At 42.7% G+C, this 20843-nt stretch overlaps 5 protein-coding genes across 5 annotated transcripts; 2 read left to right on the top strand and 3 right to left on the bottom strand.

Moving 5' to 3' along the window:
- Window positions 1-1829: 1829 nt before the first annotated feature.
- Window positions 1830-9862, bottom strand: org-1 (optomotor-blind-related-gene-1). Its single transcript, XM_070276258.1, has 7 exons — window positions 9444-9862; window positions 6964-7358; window positions 6671-6903; window positions 6457-6613; window positions 6109-6270; window positions 5222-5289; window positions 1830-3389 (listed from the first exon to the last, which is right to left on the bottom strand). Exons 1-7 carry the CDS (start codon window positions 9613-9615, stop codon window positions 2543-2545), a joined length of 2034 nt encoding a protein of 677 aa, XP_070132359.1. The 5' UTR covers window positions 9616-9862; the 3' UTR covers window positions 1830-2542.
- LOC108123693 (uncharacterized) lies at window positions 8153-14638 on the top strand. The gene is made up of 2 exons (XM_017238969.3): window positions 8153-8239; window positions 13491-14638. The coding sequence occupies exon 2, from the start codon at window positions 13717-13719 to the stop codon at window positions 14491-14493; it is 777 nt and encodes a 258-aa protein (XP_017094458.2). The 5' UTR covers window positions 8153-8239; window positions 13491-13716; the 3' UTR covers window positions 14494-14638.
- Window positions 14639-15026: 388 nt separating this feature from the next.
- On the bottom strand, window positions 15027-16797 carry LOC108123639 (uncharacterized). Its single transcript, XM_017238883.3, has 3 exons — window positions 16629-16797; window positions 15725-15838; window positions 15027-15615 (listed from the first exon to the last, which is right to left on the bottom strand). The coding sequence occupies exons 1-3, from the start codon at window positions 16684-16686 to the stop codon at window positions 15143-15145; spliced, it is 645 nt and encodes a 214-aa protein (XP_017094372.2). The 5' UTR covers window positions 16687-16797; the 3' UTR covers window positions 15027-15142.
- Window positions 16798-17336: 539 nt separating this feature from the next.
- On the top strand, window positions 17337-19129 carry Es2 (ess-2 splicing factor homolog). Its single transcript, XM_017238966.3, has 2 exons — window positions 17337-17788; window positions 17855-19129. Exons 1-2 carry the CDS (start codon window positions 17419-17421, stop codon window positions 19021-19023), a joined length of 1539 nt encoding a protein of 512 aa, XP_017094455.2. The 5' UTR covers window positions 17337-17418; the 3' UTR covers window positions 19024-19129.
- A 247-nt stretch (window positions 19130-19376) lies between these two features.
- Sptr (Sepiapterin reductase) lies at window positions 19377-20401 on the bottom strand. The gene has a single exon (XM_017238967.3). The coding sequence runs from the start codon at window positions 20278-20280 to the stop codon at window positions 19495-19497; it is 786 nt and encodes a 261-aa protein (XP_017094456.1). The 5' UTR covers window positions 20281-20401; the 3' UTR covers window positions 19377-19494.
- Window positions 20402-20843: the final 442 nt, after the last annotated feature.

Here is a 20843-nt window from a genome sequence, read left to right as displayed (position 1 = left end):
ACAAACATCGTTTGTTGTATAGTCGGGACTGACTATAATATTAGTCAGTCACTAGCTGACACATTTCTATATATTTGGAATATATTTTTTATGGTCTATATTTTTTGGAATTCCGGTTTCCTAAGGGTGTAAGACAAGCCTACGTGAATCACAGGTGTATCAGTCATAGTCTGTTTCATTCGAAAAAGTAATTCCAATTTTAGGTGAAAATATTTAAGATTCCTTTATAAAACTTGGGGAGGTACAGATCCATAGCAGTGCCCCTCTTTCAGGTCCCCACCCCCTTCTGGTAGTACTCCTGGCATCCCAAAACCCCTCCTCCTGTCCGTCGGCGACACATCTGTTTGTTCTTGGGCGTTGTTTTTGTGAAAATTTTATGCAAGTGATGAGAAATTTATGTTCTACTTGGTCGCTACTCTAAGGCGAATTGCATGCCAATTTGTTCTTATTTATGAGAGGGCCCACATCAATGGGGTATTGTGAGAGGGGCATGGGGGTGCAGGAGGATCTATAGAATATATAGCGTTATTAAATTTTAGACATATGCAATGGCTCTTTGAAGATGCGATGGATAAGGAATTTCCTCTTATTCTAGCTTATTCTGTGCTTTCTATATTTTTTCTATATAATACCCGATCTTTAGGTCAAAGTTCAATATGCCGCGTAATCAATCTCCACAAAGTATTCCGGTCGTGTCACAAAGTACACTCCGTGTGACTAATGAATGTCGGAACTTTGATGGCTTGTCAGTTTTTTTTTCGAGTATTCCTCCTATATGTTTTTTTGTTGGGGCGTGTGAAATTGAAATATTTTTTGAAAGGCCCGGAACGGGAACGGGCAGGTTAAACCAAAAGTCAGACGAGTGACGTTACTAATGATAACAGAGCCATGTGTCGGATGTCCCGCTGATTATTTCTATACATTATTACTGTTCTACATAGGTGGAGCAATATACGAATACGAGCTCCCTCTTTCTGGGGGAAAGAAATATGATTGATATAGCTACTTGTAGGATTTCCAAAAGCCAAAAGATCTATTGGGTAAATAATGTTAATTTGCCAAATAAATCCATTTCATTTGATTTCCTGTCAATACCTCGATATGTCTAAAAAGTAGATATAGTATATAGTCTATTGGTGGGAGATCTGTCTTCTCAATCAGCAGACCACATTAAAGAGTCGGGGTTCCTTCAGACTTATCAAACTTTTGGGGGTCGATGGACGAATAATGATAACAAAAAGATCGACAAAGGCAAAGAAGCCGGAAAATCAAAGAAAATCGAAAAATTAAATGAAATACAAGGCTTTATAGCTTCCTTTGTCTGGTTTTTGGAGTTTTTAATATTAAAATTCTTTAAGTAATGCTTTCTAAATTCTTCTTAAATATTTTTTAATTTTTAAGATTATCCAACATTTTGTAACCTTTAAAAATCAATAAAAACCTAAGAAATTCCTTAAAATTCCACCATTTTTTTTTTGAGATTCCTTTCTGTTTTATTTCCTCCATCTCCACCCACTCCCCCCATTCCATTTAACGGTAATTTTTTTGGGGATCTGCTCTTTCGTTGGTTTATCTCAATTATAACAACGGCACTTTTTGTTTAGAAAGAGAGAGCAGGACCCCATTAAACCCAACAGCCAGAGCAGGATAGAGACAAAGCGCTATAAAATAAACAAAATGGTAAATGAAAATCGTGTTTTCCTCTGGCATTTTCCATTTCCCAATTGTCGATCGCCACAACCATCGACTTCGGCCATTTTAAAATCCAACCAAAAACAAAAAAGATTCCGTTTCTTTTGTTAATTTATGTTTTTTGGTGTTTTGTGGTTTTTGAAATGTTTTCTGTTTTTATTATTATTTCTTCAAACTGTTTCAGTTTCAGTATTCGGTATTTACATAGAATAAGAAAAGTGACTAAAATGTTAAGAAAAAAAATACGTACGCGTATATATTAAAGGTATTCATTAAAATTACAATTTTTACATCTACAAAATACACAGCAAAAAAAAAAAATAGATGTTGGCACACACATGAATAAAATTAAGATCTAGGCTAGAGAAAAAAAATGTAATTATAGAAATACTTGTAATACTTGTTTCATTTATATTTGGTTTTTATATTTATGGTTTTTGCCCAACAGCTGCTAATACTTGAATTCTGCACTGTAAGAAAAACATGTCTAAAATCAGGAAAAGTATTTTATAGATTAAAATTTTGGTTTCCGATTTTAGCTAATTTTTTTGAGGCAGAATAATTAAATTCCTAACCGATTTTAATCTCCAGATTCATAAATCTGTAGTTTTGATTTAGAAATTTTTTAAGATTTACAGTTTTTAAGGCAATTTTTTTAAGATTTACAAAGTGCTTTCTTGAAGAATAGTGGAGTTAGTGGAGATCTGTAGTCCTTAGGCTATAATAATGAAAGGACTCTGCGCCCGATTTCCTGGGCAAACTTACATCAACTCCCCCACTATTCCTCTATAAAATATCGCACATTTTCAGCACTGTATGTCATGGATCTGGAAGGACCTCTGAGGATCCTCTAGCGCGGAACCAGATCTATATAACTGTTGGGTCGCATCATCTGGTGATGGGCCGCCGAGCCGTAAAAGCTCGGGTACGTAGGACCCATTCCGTAGGCCGCCGCATGCCGCGACACCTTCAGCTTATCGTACGCCGTGGCATAGGGGGCGTGGCCGTGGGCATGGCCATGCGAGTGGGCGTGGCCATGGTGGTAGTGGGCGGCAGCAGCTGCCGCAGCATTATGATGGTAGATGGCCCCAAAATTGCTCTGTTCCTGGGCGTACGGCTGCCCGATACTCGAATAGATGTTCAGTTGTGTTGCTCCCGTGTTGGCCGCGGGTGTTGCAGATGCTGCTGGCGGCGAGGCGGAGCTGCTGGAGTGCGGGGTGAGGGGATGGGCCTGGATCTGGGTCTGCGGATAGCCGTGGTGATAGCTTCCATATTGGGTCTGATTCTGGCCCTGATGCAGCAACGGTTGCTGTTGGCCAGCCTGATGTTGCTGGTGGGATTGCTGACTCTGCAGATGTTGCTGCTGCTGTTGCTGTTGTTGCAATTGCTGCTCCATTTGGTAGCCCAGCAGGTCCGGGGAGTTGCCGGAGGTGGAGCTGCTGGAGGGCGTGGCCGGCAGTTGCAATCCACTCGGTTGCTGCTGCTGCTGTTGCTGCTCCACTCCGAGATCTGTGCAACTTAGGCTGAAGTTGCTACCGGCCGAACGTTGCTCCTTAAGTTGCTGCTGTTGCTGCTGCAGTTGCTGCTGTTGTTGCTGTTGCTGGTGTTGCTGTTGCTGCTGCTGTTGTTGTTGCTGCTTCATGCGAGCCTGGCTTTCTTGACTCATGCTGGACATGCTGCTGCCTCCGCCACTGGTCCTAAAAATTACCAAAAAAAAAAAATATAAATTTAAAATATGAACAAAAAAACACTTTCAATTCTTAAATGATAAATTCCCAAAAAACTTGAATTGGATACAAAATTATTTGAAGTATTTCTGTCATAAACAAATTGCGGGAGTGGGTCGTAAACAATTTGAAATTGCAGGCCACCGATTTGTTTACACTATGCTACAAAGCTGGTGCCTTCGGATCGACAAATATGAAAAGCCCTAGAGAATCCCAGAGCCCCAGAGACGATTTGTTTATGCCGCCGGCCCATCTGTCAGTCCTCCCATCACCATCATCATCATATCATCGGTCCAGTAGCATTTCCATTTTCGTTTCTGTTCCAAATTTTGAAGTTCTTTTGTTTTTTTGAGTTATGGCCCATGGTCTCGCTCTCCATGGCTATTCTATGTCTGAAGATATATACATTTATCTTTTGGGTTTTCCAATATTTATGTTGCTGCGACGGGTCGGCAATTCCGGGAATGTCTTTGCCCGTCGACCGAATGTCTAGTTCCACTTGGGTTTGAAGTTGGCTTTTTTGAAAATAGTAAAGGGATGGGAATTTTTGGATTGGGAATACTTGGGGGCCTTCAAGAGCCAACAGTTGGTGGAAGCTGCCAAAAAATTGGGTCACTTTTTATGACATAGACGGCGGGTTTTATCATTTAAAAGGTTCACGAGATTCTAAGGAAGGGAAGGATAGCCTAAAAAAATATATATAATATATATTTCTGATCAAGATCACCTTTGGACTGATATCTAAAGGGGATTGTTTTAGTATTTATTTTAGGTGTAAGTCTTATAAGAACTAACTATTTTAGAAACGTTTTTTTTTTTATTTTATATAAACTTCAATAATTTAGAAATTTATCACTAATTGGGTTTATTTTTTAAAGTCCCTTAACTATATTCACTTTCCTATTTTAATTTAACTATAAATCATAAATTTAATATTCAAAAATGTCCCTTTTTCGCGACAAATCCCTAGGTAGTGTTGCACAAGGTGTACTGGAAAACGCGAAAATGTCCCATCACCACCCCCTGGCCCCCCCGCACCAAACAATAACAGCCATTTTGAAGTGCCCACCGACGCGATCGGATTACATTTTTATCCTTTCGTGTTTTCGAGTCCGTATCTCCTAATTAAACCTATAAATCGGTTTCAAAAGTCAAGTTGGTTGTGAATAAGTGTTTAAACATTATTCTTAAATATACGATTTTATTAAATCATTATGTTTATTGCCGAAAAAAAAAATCAAAACTGCAAGTGCGCGTCTGCAGAAAAGTGCTGGTTTTTTCGATTTTGAACCGCTTTTTCGAATAAAAACAGTTCTAATATTAATAAATATCATTATTAGACACTATATTTAACTATTTCGAATATCGAGACATTCCTGGAGGATGCTCTCTCCCCCAGAATGGATGCCCCCAGTTCAAAAGTCCTGTTACAGAGGACAGGTACCCGTGTATGGGTAGAATGAAGGAATAAAGGATTTCAAAATAACGGAATGAGTGCAGAAAAAAGTACAGTTGGGGGTAAGTGGATTAAGTTCGATTATATTTTGATTGAAAAATGCACTGAAAAAAAGTACAGTTCTTATAATTAAAAAATAGTAATGAGTATTTTATGAACCCCTGAGAATACTTGACTATTTATTGCTCATAATATTAAGAAAACATATGTTTGCCCCAGATTTAATTTAAAAACTTAAACCCTGACCTGAATAGTTAAATATTTATGGCTTTTGTACTCGCACTATTTGTCCACCATATTATAGGCATATTTATAAAATAAGTTGAAATATATGTATAATACTTACACATCATTGGTGCCATCGTCCCGAAAGCCCTTGGCGAAAGGATTGCTGGAAATCTTCAATTGTGTCACCTGTTGAAATGAAAAACCAAAAAAAAGAACAGAAAAATTAATAGAAAAGGGGGGAAAAATAGATATATTTTTATTCGATTTGGAAAGTATGAAAAGTATGCCAGCTGAAACCAAAACAAATAAATTAAATTCCCCAACAAATTAGAGAAAAATGTTTACAACTAGAATTCCACTCGGGCTATACGGAAAATGATTTGCAATAAATTTGGAAAGGGGGTAATTTTTAGAGGGGGATACGTTGAAGGGGGGGAAGGATGAGGAGGCCGAGGAAAAGTGTTAACACCCACATTGAGCACATAAATAATTTAAATACTTTCCGAGCATGTCTAGCGGTATTTATAGAAAAATGTTCTCGGCCAACCGATTACCCGATCCTCTGTCCCCCTTCTTTGTTTTCTTTTTGAAAATTTTCACAAAATATGAGATATATCTTTAAAGTCAAAGGATTAATACGAATAAGGTCGTCATAGGGTTCCATCAATTATTAAAAATAATTTATATATTCATACATTTATTTTAATAATCGTGAAAGCTCCTAAAAGTAAACTCTGATATCTTATATAGAAGAGTATCCAAGACTTCGTTGTTATTATTTTTTTTGTTAAATATTTTCAAATATATTTGGAATGGATGGGGTCGTTCTGTTCCAGAGGAGCTTTTGCTTCTCCTCGTCGTTATAAATTATGGAAAAATCATAAACAATGAGGCCGAAATGGCGCAAAATGGTCGCGGCCTCTTGTTTTTTTTTTTTTGAATGCAGGGGGCCGGGGAATCCACTAAGAGGTGGGGGATAAAATAAACCACTATCTATATACTAACCCTCTGATTCTGGTAGGCAGTTACGGCCGTAAAACTCGTCTCCGGAAATATAAAAGTACGAAAGTTGCTTGAATGAGCGTTTTCATCCAAGGACGCATTTTTCTGAGCAAAATAAACCAAATGGAATCGCGGCTGGTAGCGGTGCATGGAGTTTAAAATAATCTGTTGGAAAATAATAAAAAAAATAAATAAAGATTTAATTAATTAAGTGATAAGGAAGATCAAGGTTTATCTGTAAGTATATTAAAAACATAATGGAAGTCATAAGACTAGTCATGTAATTAATCAGATGATAAGGTAAGTAATTAAAACTAAATTGAAATTATTTAATATTATAGTGCCACTTACATGCCCATTTTCATCCATCTGATTGTTTGTGAGCTTCAGCTTGTCAAAGGACACTATTTGCTTCATCCAGTTGGCGCCAACGGCAGGAGAGTCGGGATGCACGTGGATTCTGGGCGGGGAAATGGGATCCGCTTTCCCGGCCACCACCCAGCAGGAGCTATAAAGTTGTACAATTATACAAAGTAGTCCCTAAAGTAGACCCTGGACTACTCACTTGTGGAAGGCGTAGCGATATCGCTTGTCATCCATCGGCACAAAGTCCATCATGCAGATGTAGGAGGCGTGGGGATCGAGGCCTCCGATTCGCACCTGGAAGGTGGGGAACATACGGCGACCCGTCTTGGTGATGATCATCTCAGTGCCCTGGGCGTGGAACTGATCCCAGAGAGCCTTCGTCTCCAGGACTACAACGGCCTGGGCCAGGGAGGGATGTACTTGTTCTGGGTCCTTGATTTTGGAAGAAATTAAGGTGTCTAGGTGTCTCTCATATCCTTGAAAAGGACTTACCGCCTTGCTGTTGCTGCTGTTGGCTGCGTTGCTGGAACTATTATCCGTACTGCTGTCTTTTTTGTATTGGCTTTTGTATTTCTTGGCTGAGATGGCCCCTCCACTGGGTCCTCCACCCACCTCGGAGGATATGGCTGCCGTACTGCCCGATCCTGAACCAGACACAACTGTCGCCCCCTCGCTACCGCCATTCGGATAGTCGGGCATCAAGGACGTGCCCGGGTCCTGGCTAGTGCGGGCATTGGTGGGGCTGGAGGTGTTGCTGGTGCTGCTGTGGCTGCTGGCCACTGTTCCAGTGCTACCAGTACTGTGCGTCTCGATGTCCGCCAGCTTGGCGTCGATCTGTTCCAGGGGCTTGTACGAGCTGCGATCCTTTCCAGCCGTCTGGATGCAGGCTATTGGGGCAATGTGACATTTTATAATTAGCAAAGGGTCTATTATATAAAGATCTATTCTTTTTCAATTCAAATCTAATCAAAACACCTCTCGATTTAAACAATTAAGTGCTCAACCTAATTTTCCAGGCCACACAAACCTCTTGCCTGACAAATGAGCGGAAAATATTCGCCTATAAATCAAGTCGAGCTAGTCGGGCCCACTATAAGCATCCACATCAAATGAATGGATTTATATATAGCCCCTGAGATTTGCTAATTTAATATATAATGTGATTTATGCGTTTTAAAGTGGAGGCACTGCCGCAGATAGCAGATAGTGGAAGGTGACGCCACGCCGGCGCAGATTCCTGATCCAGGGGATCAGGGGCCTTATAATGAGGCCTCAGGGGCCTCTCCCTGAACAAATGGGACAACAACATCCAATTATAAAAAGGCGTCGGACCCGAGGCTGCTGATTGAGTTGCTGGTCCGCTCTAAAATTAGTCCTCACAAGGGCTGGGAAATTCGGTTTCGAATTGGGATTCAGATTGGGATTGCCGCCGCGAATAAATTTCTGAAATTAATTGTCGTCGTCGTAGTCGTCGTCGTCGTCGTTGTCGTCCTCATGGAGTAGCGGGATCGTTGGGAATGACCTATGACAGGTCGCTGTTTCATTTTCCTCTGTCGGGAATTCCTGGCTAAGTGGAATGTTTCGGAAGGAATTCATTGGCACACTTTTGCCTTTTCATGTTTACGCATTGCTAGTCTTATTTGTCGAGAAGTAGCACTGGATTTCAAGTCATTTTGAGCTTATAGTTAATCAACAAAAAGGCTATAGTCTTGAAAAGTTTTGGCTTAATTTCCAACTACTTCGAAGTAGTCACTTTGAAGAAAAAAAGGTAAGCATAAGAACCGTCTTGGTAATCATTTCTTTTGATAGATAACCCAGTCTTTTTGGGAAAAATAAGATTTTTGCAAAAAACCTGCATCTTAAGCAACTATGGGCACACTTATGCTTAACCCTTAAAGAGCCACCAGGACATTTCGGCCTTGACTTATTATTTTGATTTAAAAGTCAAACAATTTCTTCAAAAACATTCCCAGATCCTCTTTTTAAAAGTACCAAGTATCTTTCAGTCGATATCCGTTTTTAGTTTCGTATGTTTTTTTTATTTGGATTCTACTGATGCTGCTGCTTCACGAATGAATTCTAAAATCAATTAACGTTTGGCACAACAAATCGTTTTTCTGTCACACCACAACATCAAACAACAACAACGGCGGGAAAAAACGGCGGCGGAAAAATGCCACTTGAGTATCTCGGAGCCGGGAATTCGAAGCTAATTGCTCTGGTTTCGGTCCATGGTCCGTATATTTTGGTAATTACTGTATCAGAAGCGGAATCCATAGACCCGGGCTCAAACTCTGGGTTAATTTTCAATTCTTTTCCAAACAAATGATCCGAGTTTTGATTTGTGACATTTTCCAATGAACTGTAAACTATTTGTTTTAAATGGTTTCTGTTTTTTTTTTTTTAGCAAATAAGGTGAAAGATGAGTGAAGTATTGGTTTACTAGAGGGCTTGTAAACAGTATAAAGGTTAAGGATATACGACTTTTTTTCTATATATAGTCCTTAATACAGATCATATAATCTAGTTAGGTCCTAAAAAAAACCTAGTTAGGTCTAGTTTCTCGAGGTCTAGTTTCTTTTAAATGGCTTTCTACCAAATAAGGTGAAAGATATGTGAGATATAGGTTTACTAGAAGGCTTGTAAACAGTATAAAGGTTAAGGATATACGACTTTTTTTGTATATATAGTCCTTAATACAGTTCATATACTTCAGTTAGGTTCTAAAAAAACCTAGATAGGTCTAGTTTCTTGATGGTTTCAAACAAAAACCTTAGAATTAGGATATTTTTAAGGTTCTAAAAAGGATACTAAAAAGGTTCTAAGGAAAGGATAAAAAGGATATTCAGTAAGGAATAATAAGGGACTCCCTGGAAATTCCTTAGGGAAACTGGCTTAAACACTGAGGAAAGCTTTGTAATCAAGCTCGAAAAATAAATATTCAAAGAATGTGGAAATCTAAACAACCTCACCTTCAATCTGTTTCATGGGACTGAGTCCTCCAGTCAGGTAGGGCGTGGTCCAGTAGTCGTTGGTGTAACAGCTATAGTCCGTGAGGTTGAGACCCAGGCCGTTGTCGTGGAACTGCATCGAGGAGCCCATCATGGCACTGGCGCACTCCGTGGGACCCATCAGGTGCGTCATCTGGAGTCCAGGTGTCTATCAATATCTATCTGATATCTGAACAATATATAGAGCCACTACTATGCTAGCCAATTGGCTTGGATTCTGTTATTGGCAGGTCACAGGAAAAAAAATTGCACTGAATTCTTGGCCCATTTATTTTGATTTGTTTTTGGGGGCCGGGATGTTTTGATCTCGAACGTTATTCGCGCAGTTGTCAAATTTGATTATTGCTCTCACACACACACATACATATACACTAACACACTGGCACTAACACACTGCAAAAAAAAAAAAACACAGGAAAGTGTTGAAAAATTGCCACAACCTTTCGCGGATGTCAGTCAGTATCGAAATTGTAATTGAATTGGGAAGAAAAATTAATTCCTTCCTAGCATTTTGGTTCGATTGTGTGTTTTTTTAGTTTTATGGCCCGATCGTGTTGAATGGCGAATTTTTTTTGTTTTTTTGTTTTTCTTAGTTGGCTGATCGATTGATTGACTTGAACTTCTTTTATTTGTTTTTCCTTTCGATGTGTGTTTGCCGCTTTTTTATTTGTAATTCTTATTTTTTTTTGGCAGAAATTTCCTTGCTTTGGCGAAGGCGTTGAGTTGTCTCAATTGCCACCTTCTTCCGGCCAAGTGCGAATTGATTTTTTCACCGCTGCAGTGTAGTATCGGCCGTCAGTCCCGAATATATATTTAGTTCTGAATGCCCCACGAGAATCTAAGAAATCTAAACACTCTTCTCTGAACCCGATCCGAATGCAAATGCACAACACATCCGTTCCGTCACGCGTTTGTCCGCCGAATGAGAATGAGATGCCGTCCGGTACGGACCGGGGACCAGGCCGGGCCGGGCCGGGCCTCTTCAGCATCATTCTTTCACACCCACCGATCACCCTCCACACCATTCTATATACAGATATATACATATGTCTGTATATATCCCCCCGTTTATATCCGTCCGCCAATCGCCGCCAGCAGCATCCAAATATAGACTCTGTTCAAGTGCCGATCGGTCCACCAATCGCCGTAGGACTAAGGCGTCACCCAAAGCACTGAGATCTTTGGTTTGGTTTAGACGACATCTGTTTCCACTACGGTGAGGTGGGCAGGGTCCTTTGAGGGGTTTTTTTTTAATACATTTTTAATGGGAAACTAAACCTAAACAGATAGTTTTAGAGGATATGCGCTTAAGGATCTGTTCTGTTTAAAAGATATGTGCTTTCGCACTTTAAAGGTAGGGTATCTGAGAAGTATTTAGCTTAGTAAAGGGACTACAGTGAGGATTTGCTAAGGTTTCAGTAGGAAAATTCTTAAACTACATACTTGAAACTAAAAGGCTTTAAAACCTGGTAGCACTTGAAGAGAGTTGGAAAATAGGAGTTTGATTAGATATTATTAAGGTTTTAGATAGTAAGATCTAAAATACATAGATATAAGATAATAAATACAGACTGAGGCTTTCGATATAATATTCATTATAATAATAAACGATATAGAATTTATACATGAAATAACGACATAGATATTATTAAAAGTAGTTAGGTAGAAGAAGTCAATAAAAGTAACTAAGTCCTAAGTACATACATATATTATTTTTTAAATTTAATTTTTTTTAATTTAATTTTTTTAAATTTAATTTTTTTTAATTTAATTTTTTTTTAATTTTAATTTTTTTTAAGTTTGAATCCCACATATACATACATATATTATTTTTTAAATTTAATTTTTTTAAATCTTAATTTTTTTTTAAGTTTTTATCTTTCTGAGAGAACTCATCTCTCTCCCTCTCTATAAGAAGGCGTGGTCTCTTCAAAAAATACAATAAAAATTAAAAAAAAAAAGAATTTGAGGGGATGGCTGGAGAGTGGGTGGTGGAGATCCCCATCTGGCTTTTGTTTACATTTCAGTCGAAACGGGGCGTGTGGCACAGTGGGCGTGGCCCGGCGAGTGGGTAGCTAAACTGAGTCATAGAGCTCATTTGGAAAAGGCTTTTAATTGGACTGCCGCCACATGGCGGTCCCGGCCTGGTAGTGCTTTTTGGCCGCAATGGTGATGGTGGTAGTGGTGCTGCCACATAAATACAAATTGCGCCATAACCTCGACACTAAATAAACCGTAAAGAGGAGAAACGGAATATTAAGAGAGTGTGAAGGAGCACTGAGAGAAAAAGTGCCTAAAAAAACTAATAGATAATTATCCTTTATTGTTAATTTTTTTAAAAATAGTTTAATTAGTTTTTTCTGCTTAATTACTATACTTTATTATTTAGATTGCTTTTTTTTCAGTGCATTTGAGGAAGTGAGACAGAGCTTTGGGCGAACGAGACGGCCAAGGTGGGAGCTCCATAAAAATGGCGTCTGTTTGCCATTAGACCCCTGGGGGACCCTGCCCTAGGTGGATCGAGATCGGAGACAAGAGAACCCAAAACCCGATCCGATCAAAGTGAATGCTCCTGCCCCGCTGCCTCTTGTGCCCCCTGCTCCTCTTTCCACCACCCCCCAACCCTCCGCCAAAGGGGGAATCTGCTTTTCATCAGCCACAGGCATTCAATTAGCGCTACCTGGTACGGCAGGGGCTTCTACCCTGCCCACCCTGCCGTACCCTCCAGCGATTTGTTTACCCAGCTCCTCCAATATAAATCTCCGGACAAGCATCCAGTTGCGCCCAGGATTTATCCATTATCCATTTATGGAACGCATTTTCTTCTTGCCATTGTTTTTCCTGGATTTTTTTTTTTTGGTACAATACCGCTCTGTTTACAATTATTTTGAGTTAAGTGGTTTCTTTCTCGAACTTTTCGGCCATACTTTTAAAGGCATCGAGAGGGGTTTTTTGATCAACATGAAGTCGATAAATAATTCATAAATTTGAAAAATTGTTATTGCATTGCCAATGCCATTACTGGCTAATGATTTGTTTAAGTGTAAACAGTGGCGAATTAAATGAAAATGGCTCAGGTGAAACGATTTCCATTCCAAATGCTGATAACTGCCTGGATCGACAGAGACTCAACAGTTTTATTTCCTTGGTCTTTAATCGATTTGAACTTTTCACTTTAAATTGATAATTCAAGGTTTGTTAAATATAAGTAATATGCTGGGTTGTGGGTGGTGGAAGACACTTATTTTTTAAGCAGACTTTAGCTAATTGTTCTTAAAAGCAAGTACACCCGGGCATACCCCTCTGAAATCTGGCCTACTTTCAAGGGCAGCTATTGTGTGAGACATTTTTCAAGGGATCCCATCAGGAAAAATGAACAAAAAAGCTGAAAAATATTTTGTCTAGGGATTTTGATGCAGAAAGATAGGGAATCGATCCAGAAATCGTTTAAGGTACTCCGCTTGAGAATCGGATGAGAATTGGGAAAGATATAGCCATCACAGGGGGCCCTATAGTGAAAAACCGCATTTTCAGGGGATTCGTCAGGAAAAATAGACAAAAATCTGAAAAAAAAATATTTGTATCAGAATTTTGAATCAGAATGGTGGCGAATTGATCCAGAAATCATTTCAGGTAATCTGCTCAAGAATCGGATGAGAATTGGGGAAGATATAGCCATCACAGTGGGCCATATAGGGGAAAACTACATTTCCAAGGGATCCCCCCAGAAATATGGACCAATAATCTAAAAAAAATTTTATCTTAGGATTTTAATGCAGAATGGTGCGGAATCGATCCAGAAATCGTTTAAGGTAATCCGCTTAAGAATCGGATAAGAATTGGGGAAGATATAGCCATCACTGTGAGCCATATAGGGAGAAACCCCATTTTCTGTTGGCCTATTTCCAAGGGCGAAGACTACACTCTATTTGTTACCTCTAGCTCCCTAAATAAAATGAATTTTTACAAAAAAAAACAACCCAGTAATATTTTTGTATCAAATCACAGTGCCCTGCCTTTTTAGTCTCACTTCGATGGAGACTTTTCGGCCAAACATTGGTGCTATCATCGAAATTATCCCTTGATCAGGCCTCACATTTAACACACGTATACCTTCCAAGTTAGGCTGAAAAATAGGCCCAGACAGGAAAGTAAATAGAGATCGATAGAAAGCCTTTAGAAAAAGAGGCACTATCCACGGAATCTGCCGGCTCCGGAGGCCAAATATCCGGCAATGCGCAAGATGCAGATACTCGTGGTGACCCGTGACGGCAGGAAGAGCATCTACGAGGCCGACCGGTTTGGTACGGTCGGCAACCTGAAGACTCGGATCGGACGCAACATGTCCGTGCCGATGGGCTTCAGCCGGCTGGTGTACAAGGGCCGCATCCTTTCCAACCAGAGCGTCCTCGAGGACGCCGGCGTGAAGCGTATGTCGACGCTGGAGCTATTCTGGCAGCCGCTGGTGTTCACCCCGAAGCAGTTCCGCGAGAAGGAGGGCGACATGGACAAGCTTGAGCTGAAGCAGCGCGGCACTGGCAGCAACATTACCGAGAGCTATGACCAGATGTTAAAGACCGGGGGCGCTGTGAAGGCCTCCGGCAGTTTTGCAGGCGGCCAGTCGATGGGCGGCGACGTTCCCAATCCATCCTGCAGCGGATCGGCCAAGTTCGCACTGCCAGCGGTCATCCGCTCCAGCAGCAAGCTGCAGGAAGTCGATGAGGAGGAGCTGGAGGATCTCACCTCCCTGTCCTCCGATGAACTGGAGTTCCTCGCCGCCTATCGACGTCCCAAGGCCAAGGATGAGATGAAGCCCCAGGACGAGCTGTTGGATCGTGAGAAAGAGCTGCCCTTCAAGGATCTTGGCCTGGCGTCCACGGTATTCCCTTTGGCAGACGCCAAGGGCGTGGAGGTAAAGGAGGAGAAGAAGCCGCCAGCAGTGGAGACTGTCGCCACGACCACCTCGCCCAGCTACAAGAAGAAGAACAAGAAAAACCGCAAGAAGAAGTAGAGCTCTCGTCCTTGCATAGTCCATGTGTTGCCAAGCATCCTCCGTTTTCCATTTGGCAGCCCGGAAGTCGACGTGTTGAGGTCTAATCATGATAAAGCGTTATTTGCAATCGAATAAAAATGAAGGAATCTTCGTTATATCCTTATACTTCTTCTAACATTCACTACTATATGGTCTATAGTCTATATTTGATTGGAAATGGGCCCCGGAAGAGAGAGCCATGAAAAGTAATTGACAAACATTGGAAAGGCGTCGACACATTTACGCTCCCCCCTCATTGGCGGAGAGAGCTTCCGGTTGTGGTTCGGGTTCGGGTTCTAGGTCTGGATGCTCGATGTCCGATGCAAGGAGGGGTGCCGCGATGTCAACTGCAGATCGGGGTGCCACCGTCAAGTGCCGCCCGTTGGCACCTCGTAAAATCCCCAAAGAAAACAAAGTGTTTGATCAATAGTTTCGTTACTTTTCTACCCAACAGTTTCGTTTCTATTTCGGGATCCTGAGAGATCAATAAAAATAATGGATAAATCATTCGCTTCTTTTTAATTTGTTCTTTATTTTTGTTCAAAGGGAAAGCAAATTAAAAGCAGAGTTGTAAAAAAAAATTAATTTAATGTGACCGCCGATAATGGTGCGGATCCCGGAGAGATCCCTAGAATTGCCAGGCGGCGAGCATAGCTCCGACGAGGACGGACATAGAGAGAGCTATCTGGACGCCAGAGTCGCGGGCAAGGGGGATCTGGGTGTCGTTGGCGCTCAGGAAGTTGCAGCCACGGCCGTCGCAGAGGAAGCAGTTGCCGTCCTTAACGCACTGCTTGTTGCTCTGGGCGGTGGTGAGGCAGCCGCGCTGGAAGGATCCGTCGACGGTGCGGTTGCTGTTGCGGATGTAGCACCGGTCACCGAACTTGTAGATGGGGCAGATGGTGGGCACGCTGTACGTCTCGACGGCGCAGGACGAGGAGGTGTTGTTGCCGGAGCACTGCAGGCACTGCGTCCGGCTCTGGGGGAACACGTTGCGGTTGCAGCCCTCGGAGTAGGTGCAGAGCACGCACTCCAGTTCGTTGTTGCACGAGGCGCGTGTGGCGTTGTTCAGGTCGGCGGCACAACCACGAATCGTGTAACCATCTAAGCGGGAGTGGATTGAAGGAATCAATATCTACCAGATACCCGGAACTCCCCGAGAACTCCCTATAGAACTCGCCAAGGAGAGGGATTGATGTTGAAAAGTACTTACCAACGACACGGGAGAAGCAGTTGGAGGTTCCGTCGGAGCAGTTCCTGTTCAGGATCGAGAGGGGATCGGTGGCACAGCGTACATTGGTCTTCGAGTGGCACTGGATGCATCCATCTGCGAATTGAGCGAGGGGAACGGAGCGTTTCGATTGAGTCACGGCGTAGCCTGATTAGATTTGAAATTTAGTTCCTTTAAATAGGATACCTTTCAAGAGGCCTACCCCCCTCCCACCATACACCTGATTCCCATTTAGGTGACACACACTGTACCAGGTTTTTTGGTCTATGCTATCTCATTTTTTCCTAATCGATTCTTATCGCCAATGGGTGTACATAAGCCCCCAATATGAGTCAACAAAAGCACTATATTTATGTCCAGATAAGTTGAGTAAATTTACAATGAATTAGGTAACCACGGACTTCGCTTTCAATTCAAACCCCAACTTAAAATTCCAAAAACAAGACGGTGCTATCGCGAATCAGACTTTATGATTCATAGGAAGTTCTAATCAAAAGTCTCGAATGTCACTGTCTTGTATATAGTATATAAAAGCCAGATGTTTTCTTAGCCGTAGCATGTCGCTGGAATTTCACAATTGCATTTAATTTATTTGCAAGTTGCACATGAAAAAAATGATGAGGAAAAATTATGAGGTACGGGGACCTTACAATCACCTCACTTAGTCCCTGAACACACACTTTGAGCCACAAGTTAGGCCATATTTTCTTCATATTACTCAAGGAGAATTTGTAGTCATTGATAAGATATGCCGGCCGGTATATAAGCCAATCAATTTATTGGACCTTTGGTTCTCGAAGCTTACATAAGTCACTTTTAATGCAAACCAACCAAAAAAAAAAAAAGAACATGGGAAATAATAGTGGGGTTTAGTGTTTCGATTTACCACAACTGATGTAGGTCAGAAATGACACGGCAGCAATGACTAACAGGTAGTACTTCATGTTGGGTATATGTAGTTATTAGATAGTTTTCACTGTGGCACTCGATCGGATTTTTAGCGGAGATCCCGGTTACGAACGCGGTGGTCGCTGAAGTACAACTGATTAAAAGTTCCACCAAAATGTCACCAAGTGTCTTTATCAACAGTTTTAGAGTTACCCGAGCTTGTACTCTACCAAGGTACAAACGAGCCCCGCTATGGACGCCAAAGCTTTGAACGAGTCATTCAATGTGCAAACAAAACACTATGTGTATAAACTTTAAAAAAGCGTACCTCTTTCTATTGCATGTAATTTAATGAGTAAACAACGAATAACAGATAAACAAACGATCTGTATCACAAATACACCATTCTCTATGCTAAAATCATACTTAACATATGTTTTTTCACATATAATAACTAGTATTTTATATAATAAATAAACTGAATAAATAAATAAACTGTCTATATAAACTGTTTAAACGGGCTTATTAAGTTAATTTCAATAAAATATGCAATCTTTGAATTTAAATAAGCCGCCATATCCCGTTTTACGATAGAACTATCGATAATTGTAAGCAGTGTTGCCAGACATCGATTATTACCATCTGCATTATCGTTCGCGAAAATAAGTGTGACCAACCAAACATCGATAACACAGATATATCGATACTTCAACCAAAAATATTTATTTCGACATCCTAAAGTTAGACGGCGACGCTATTTATATCAAGGAAAAGTTTTGTTTAACGCGATGTCCGAGACGCCCAGGACGCCAGCAACGCCGGGAACTCCCGGAACACCTGGCAGCCTTGCCATGGAGATGGCCAGAGCCCAGAACTCGGCGCTGGCGGAATTCAAGAAGCCCACGGAGCTGGTGCGTCGCAAAAACAAACCAAAGATCCTCACCGAGGAAAAATACGTCGAGGAGATGGCAAAAATTATACAGCGCGACTTCTTCCCGGATCTGGAAAAGTTGCGGGCCCAGAACGATTACCTGGATGCAGAATCCCGCAGGGATTTCGTGCAAATGTCGGAAATACGAGAGCGCTACAGTCTGGGCAGGATTCCCGGTATGGGAAGCTCCAGGAGAGGTAGTAGATTAAGGAACCAAAGGAACAATGGTGTGTATAAGCGGTCTTACTTAAAAGTAGATGCTGAGCTAATGGGTTTCTTCTACTTCTTTAAAGCCATGTCCCCCGCCACTTTTGAGACACCTGTAAGTAACAATGGCAGCAGTACGCCACTGCCTCCCTCCCGAGAAACAAACAGACCCAACTCCCCGTCTCCATCCGAAAAAAGTTCCGCTGAAAGTTGTGTGAAAGGCATCGCCTCCAAGATGTCACTGGACGTGTTTCTGCATAACTACACCAGCGAGGATAATAATAGTTTTCAGGAAATCATTGAAACGGCAGAGGCCAAGCTCCGCCAGAAGTATGCTGTGCTCTTTAATTGCGAGAAGATGTCGGCGGAGCGACTGCAGCGGGCCCTGACGCTGCCCAGCATCGAGAAACAGTTTGAAGGCGCTGATCCGATGCGGATGATCGAGACATGGAAGTACACCAACATGAATTCCGTAATGTACGTACCTGACGGTGTTGAGCTTACGGATGAGGAACGGGTCCAGGCGGCAAAACGAAAGCAAAGCATCCAACACAAGGCCACTCGTTTGCCGGACGAGGCACAATACCCCGAGGGAGCGTCAAACAAGAAAGCTGACGCTGTCGCAATACTCGATGCTTGTGCGCTAAGCACGGGCGATGGCACAGCCACGCCCAGATTCAGGGGCTACGACCTCCTGCGCACCCCCTCGCCCCGACCCGGCGAGGATTTCTCGCCCATAATGACCTGGGGCGAGATAGACGGCACTCCGTTTCGTCTTGATGGCGGGGACACCCCCATGCGTCCCACCCAGGGTCCCTCGTTCCGGATAAACGAGAATTCGCGCCGTGAGAACATAGCCCTCGCCCTGGCCGAGAAGGTCAGCGAGAAGATGCGTAATCAAAAGCAAATGGCTTTGGATACGGCCCGCAAGAATATCGGATCGCCCCTGATCCGGTCCAGCATGGAGCGCTTGGCCAGCATGTCGCCGGCAGCTCAAAGATTTGCCACCGGAAAAATCGGAATCCGAGCATCGCCCGTTATGCCGCACACCCCATCACCGAATAGGTTCAAGAGACAGAAAGTTACGCCGGGTGTCGTAAGAAGCAACACACCACAACAGAGACAAACGCCACAGCAGCTGCGAACGATCAGCACACCGTCCAAGAACACGCCCATCGATACGGGCTCCACGCTGACCGACGATCTGCTGAAGATTCCCACCAAGAGACGGGCGACAGCGGCCGACTTCTTCTAGCACACGCCGTTGTTATCATTTTCGGTTTTCCAACAACACTTCACCCTCCAAATGCATTGGAGAATATTAAAAATCGAATGTTTACAAGAAACCTAACTGGCTATTGTTTGTAGTGAAGGGTTTTCCTCATCATTTTCTATTATTTTGTTTGGTGATGGAACATGTTCTTATAATATAAGTAAATAAGCTTCTCCGAACTAAAGTTTCTGGCCCTAGATGACCAACTAAGACGCCTTCTAAGTTATGACTCTTTAAGTTTTCTGATTAATCGTGATAAGAATCGTGAGACTCATGAATGGAAAGATCTCTCCACAGCATAGAATAGCCCTTATCAGCTACCAAATAAAGGCAACTAAGGGTAAGTATGTTTATTTATGGAAACGATTAACACTAAAGTTTCATCTATTTGGACCCTTTTACCACAGAAGGAGCTTAACCATATTGTATAAATATTTTCAAAAGATTGGAGGCCTAATACTCCTCGTCCCTGTAGTCGACGTGGTCGCCGGACTTGAACTTCTGCGCCTCGAGGACTGCTATGAAGCGCTCGGTGGTCTGGGCAGCGGTCAGCATGGTGTTGGTCTCCCGCTGATCCCGGAACATGGCCACAATGGCGGGATCATGGGCCTCCTGCTGCACCTGGACGGTCATCTGGGTGTCGATCATGCCCGGGGCGTAGTTGAGAACGAGAGTGTCCGGGGCGCTCTCCTCCAGGGCCAGGACGCGGAAGAACATCTCACGGGCCGCCTTCACCGAGCAGTAATAGCCCATCGAAGAGATGGGAGCTATCGCCGCCAAGGTGCTGAGATTCACGATCAACTTTTGGACTTTTTGGAAGACTTTCATGAACTGGGAGTTCAGGGACATGCAGGAGAATACGTTGGTGTGGAAGTAATTCTGCAGCAGGGCCGTATCTCCGATTTCCCTGGCCCGTTTCGAGGTGTCGCCCACTGTGCCGGCATTGTGGATCACTATGGCACGTTCGAAGGCCCCGTTGCCGGTGGAATCCTCCAAGATCTTGGCAAAGTCACCCGCCTTGGCCGTGGACAGTTCCAGGGAGAACGTGTGAACAGTTAGGAGTGGATTTTTGGCCAAAATGTGGTCCTTGGTCTCCTGGAGAAGCGGCAGATTGCGGCCCAACAGCGCCACCACGGATCCCTCCTGCCCGATGCGACCGGATAGCTGCTGGGCGAACTCACGGCCTATGCCCCGGGATGCTCCGGTAACGATGAGGTAAGTCCGCTGGCTCAGATTCATGTTTCCGAAGGAGGTACTCGCCTGGATTGCCACAAATTACTTTCTACTTTGTCAGCAACAGTTGTCAGGCTGTCTAACTTGCTTTTTACCTGCTTCGTTTTGGCAGCTTTTGCACAGCTGACCAAAGCTCCCCTTTCCCTCTGGTCAGGGTCGTAGGCGGGCAGTATTCCAGAAGGGGTTCGAGAGGCACTCCTTTCGGAAAAGGATGAACGAGGGGGGTCTTTTATTCTTCACCTACAAAAGCTTTAATATTTATTAAGAAAGGAAGTACTACCCCTTTCTTAGATCCTATGCCACTGCCCTTCAATTACTCTCTGGCCCTCTCCAAGTCGCTCTCGTGGCTCTCCCCCTTGGCTACCAGCTTCCTGGCCCGCTCTCTCGCGCTTAAAGCTCCGCTTGAGGAATTGGAAAGGGGAGAGGTTATCGCCGGTCTCCCTCAAACGACTCTTTTATTAATTGCTTATGTTTTATTAATCGCATCGCTATTAAAAACGCCAGCAAAAGTGCAAGTACCGGTTAGCCAATACTGTTGGCCAACGTCAGAGCGCCAGAGTCAAGGCCAA

Source organism: Drosophila bipectinata, chromosome XR, assembly GCF_030179905.1.
Source record: "Drosophila bipectinata strain 14024-0381.07 chromosome XR, DbipHiC1v2, whole genome shotgun sequence".
In the NCBI taxonomy this organism is placed as follows: domain Eukaryota; kingdom Metazoa; phylum Arthropoda; class Insecta; order Diptera; family Drosophilidae; genus Drosophila; species Drosophila bipectinata.
The sequence above is the reverse complement of the archived record's forward strand: the minus strand, read 5'-3'. Positions and strand labels throughout refer to the sequence as shown.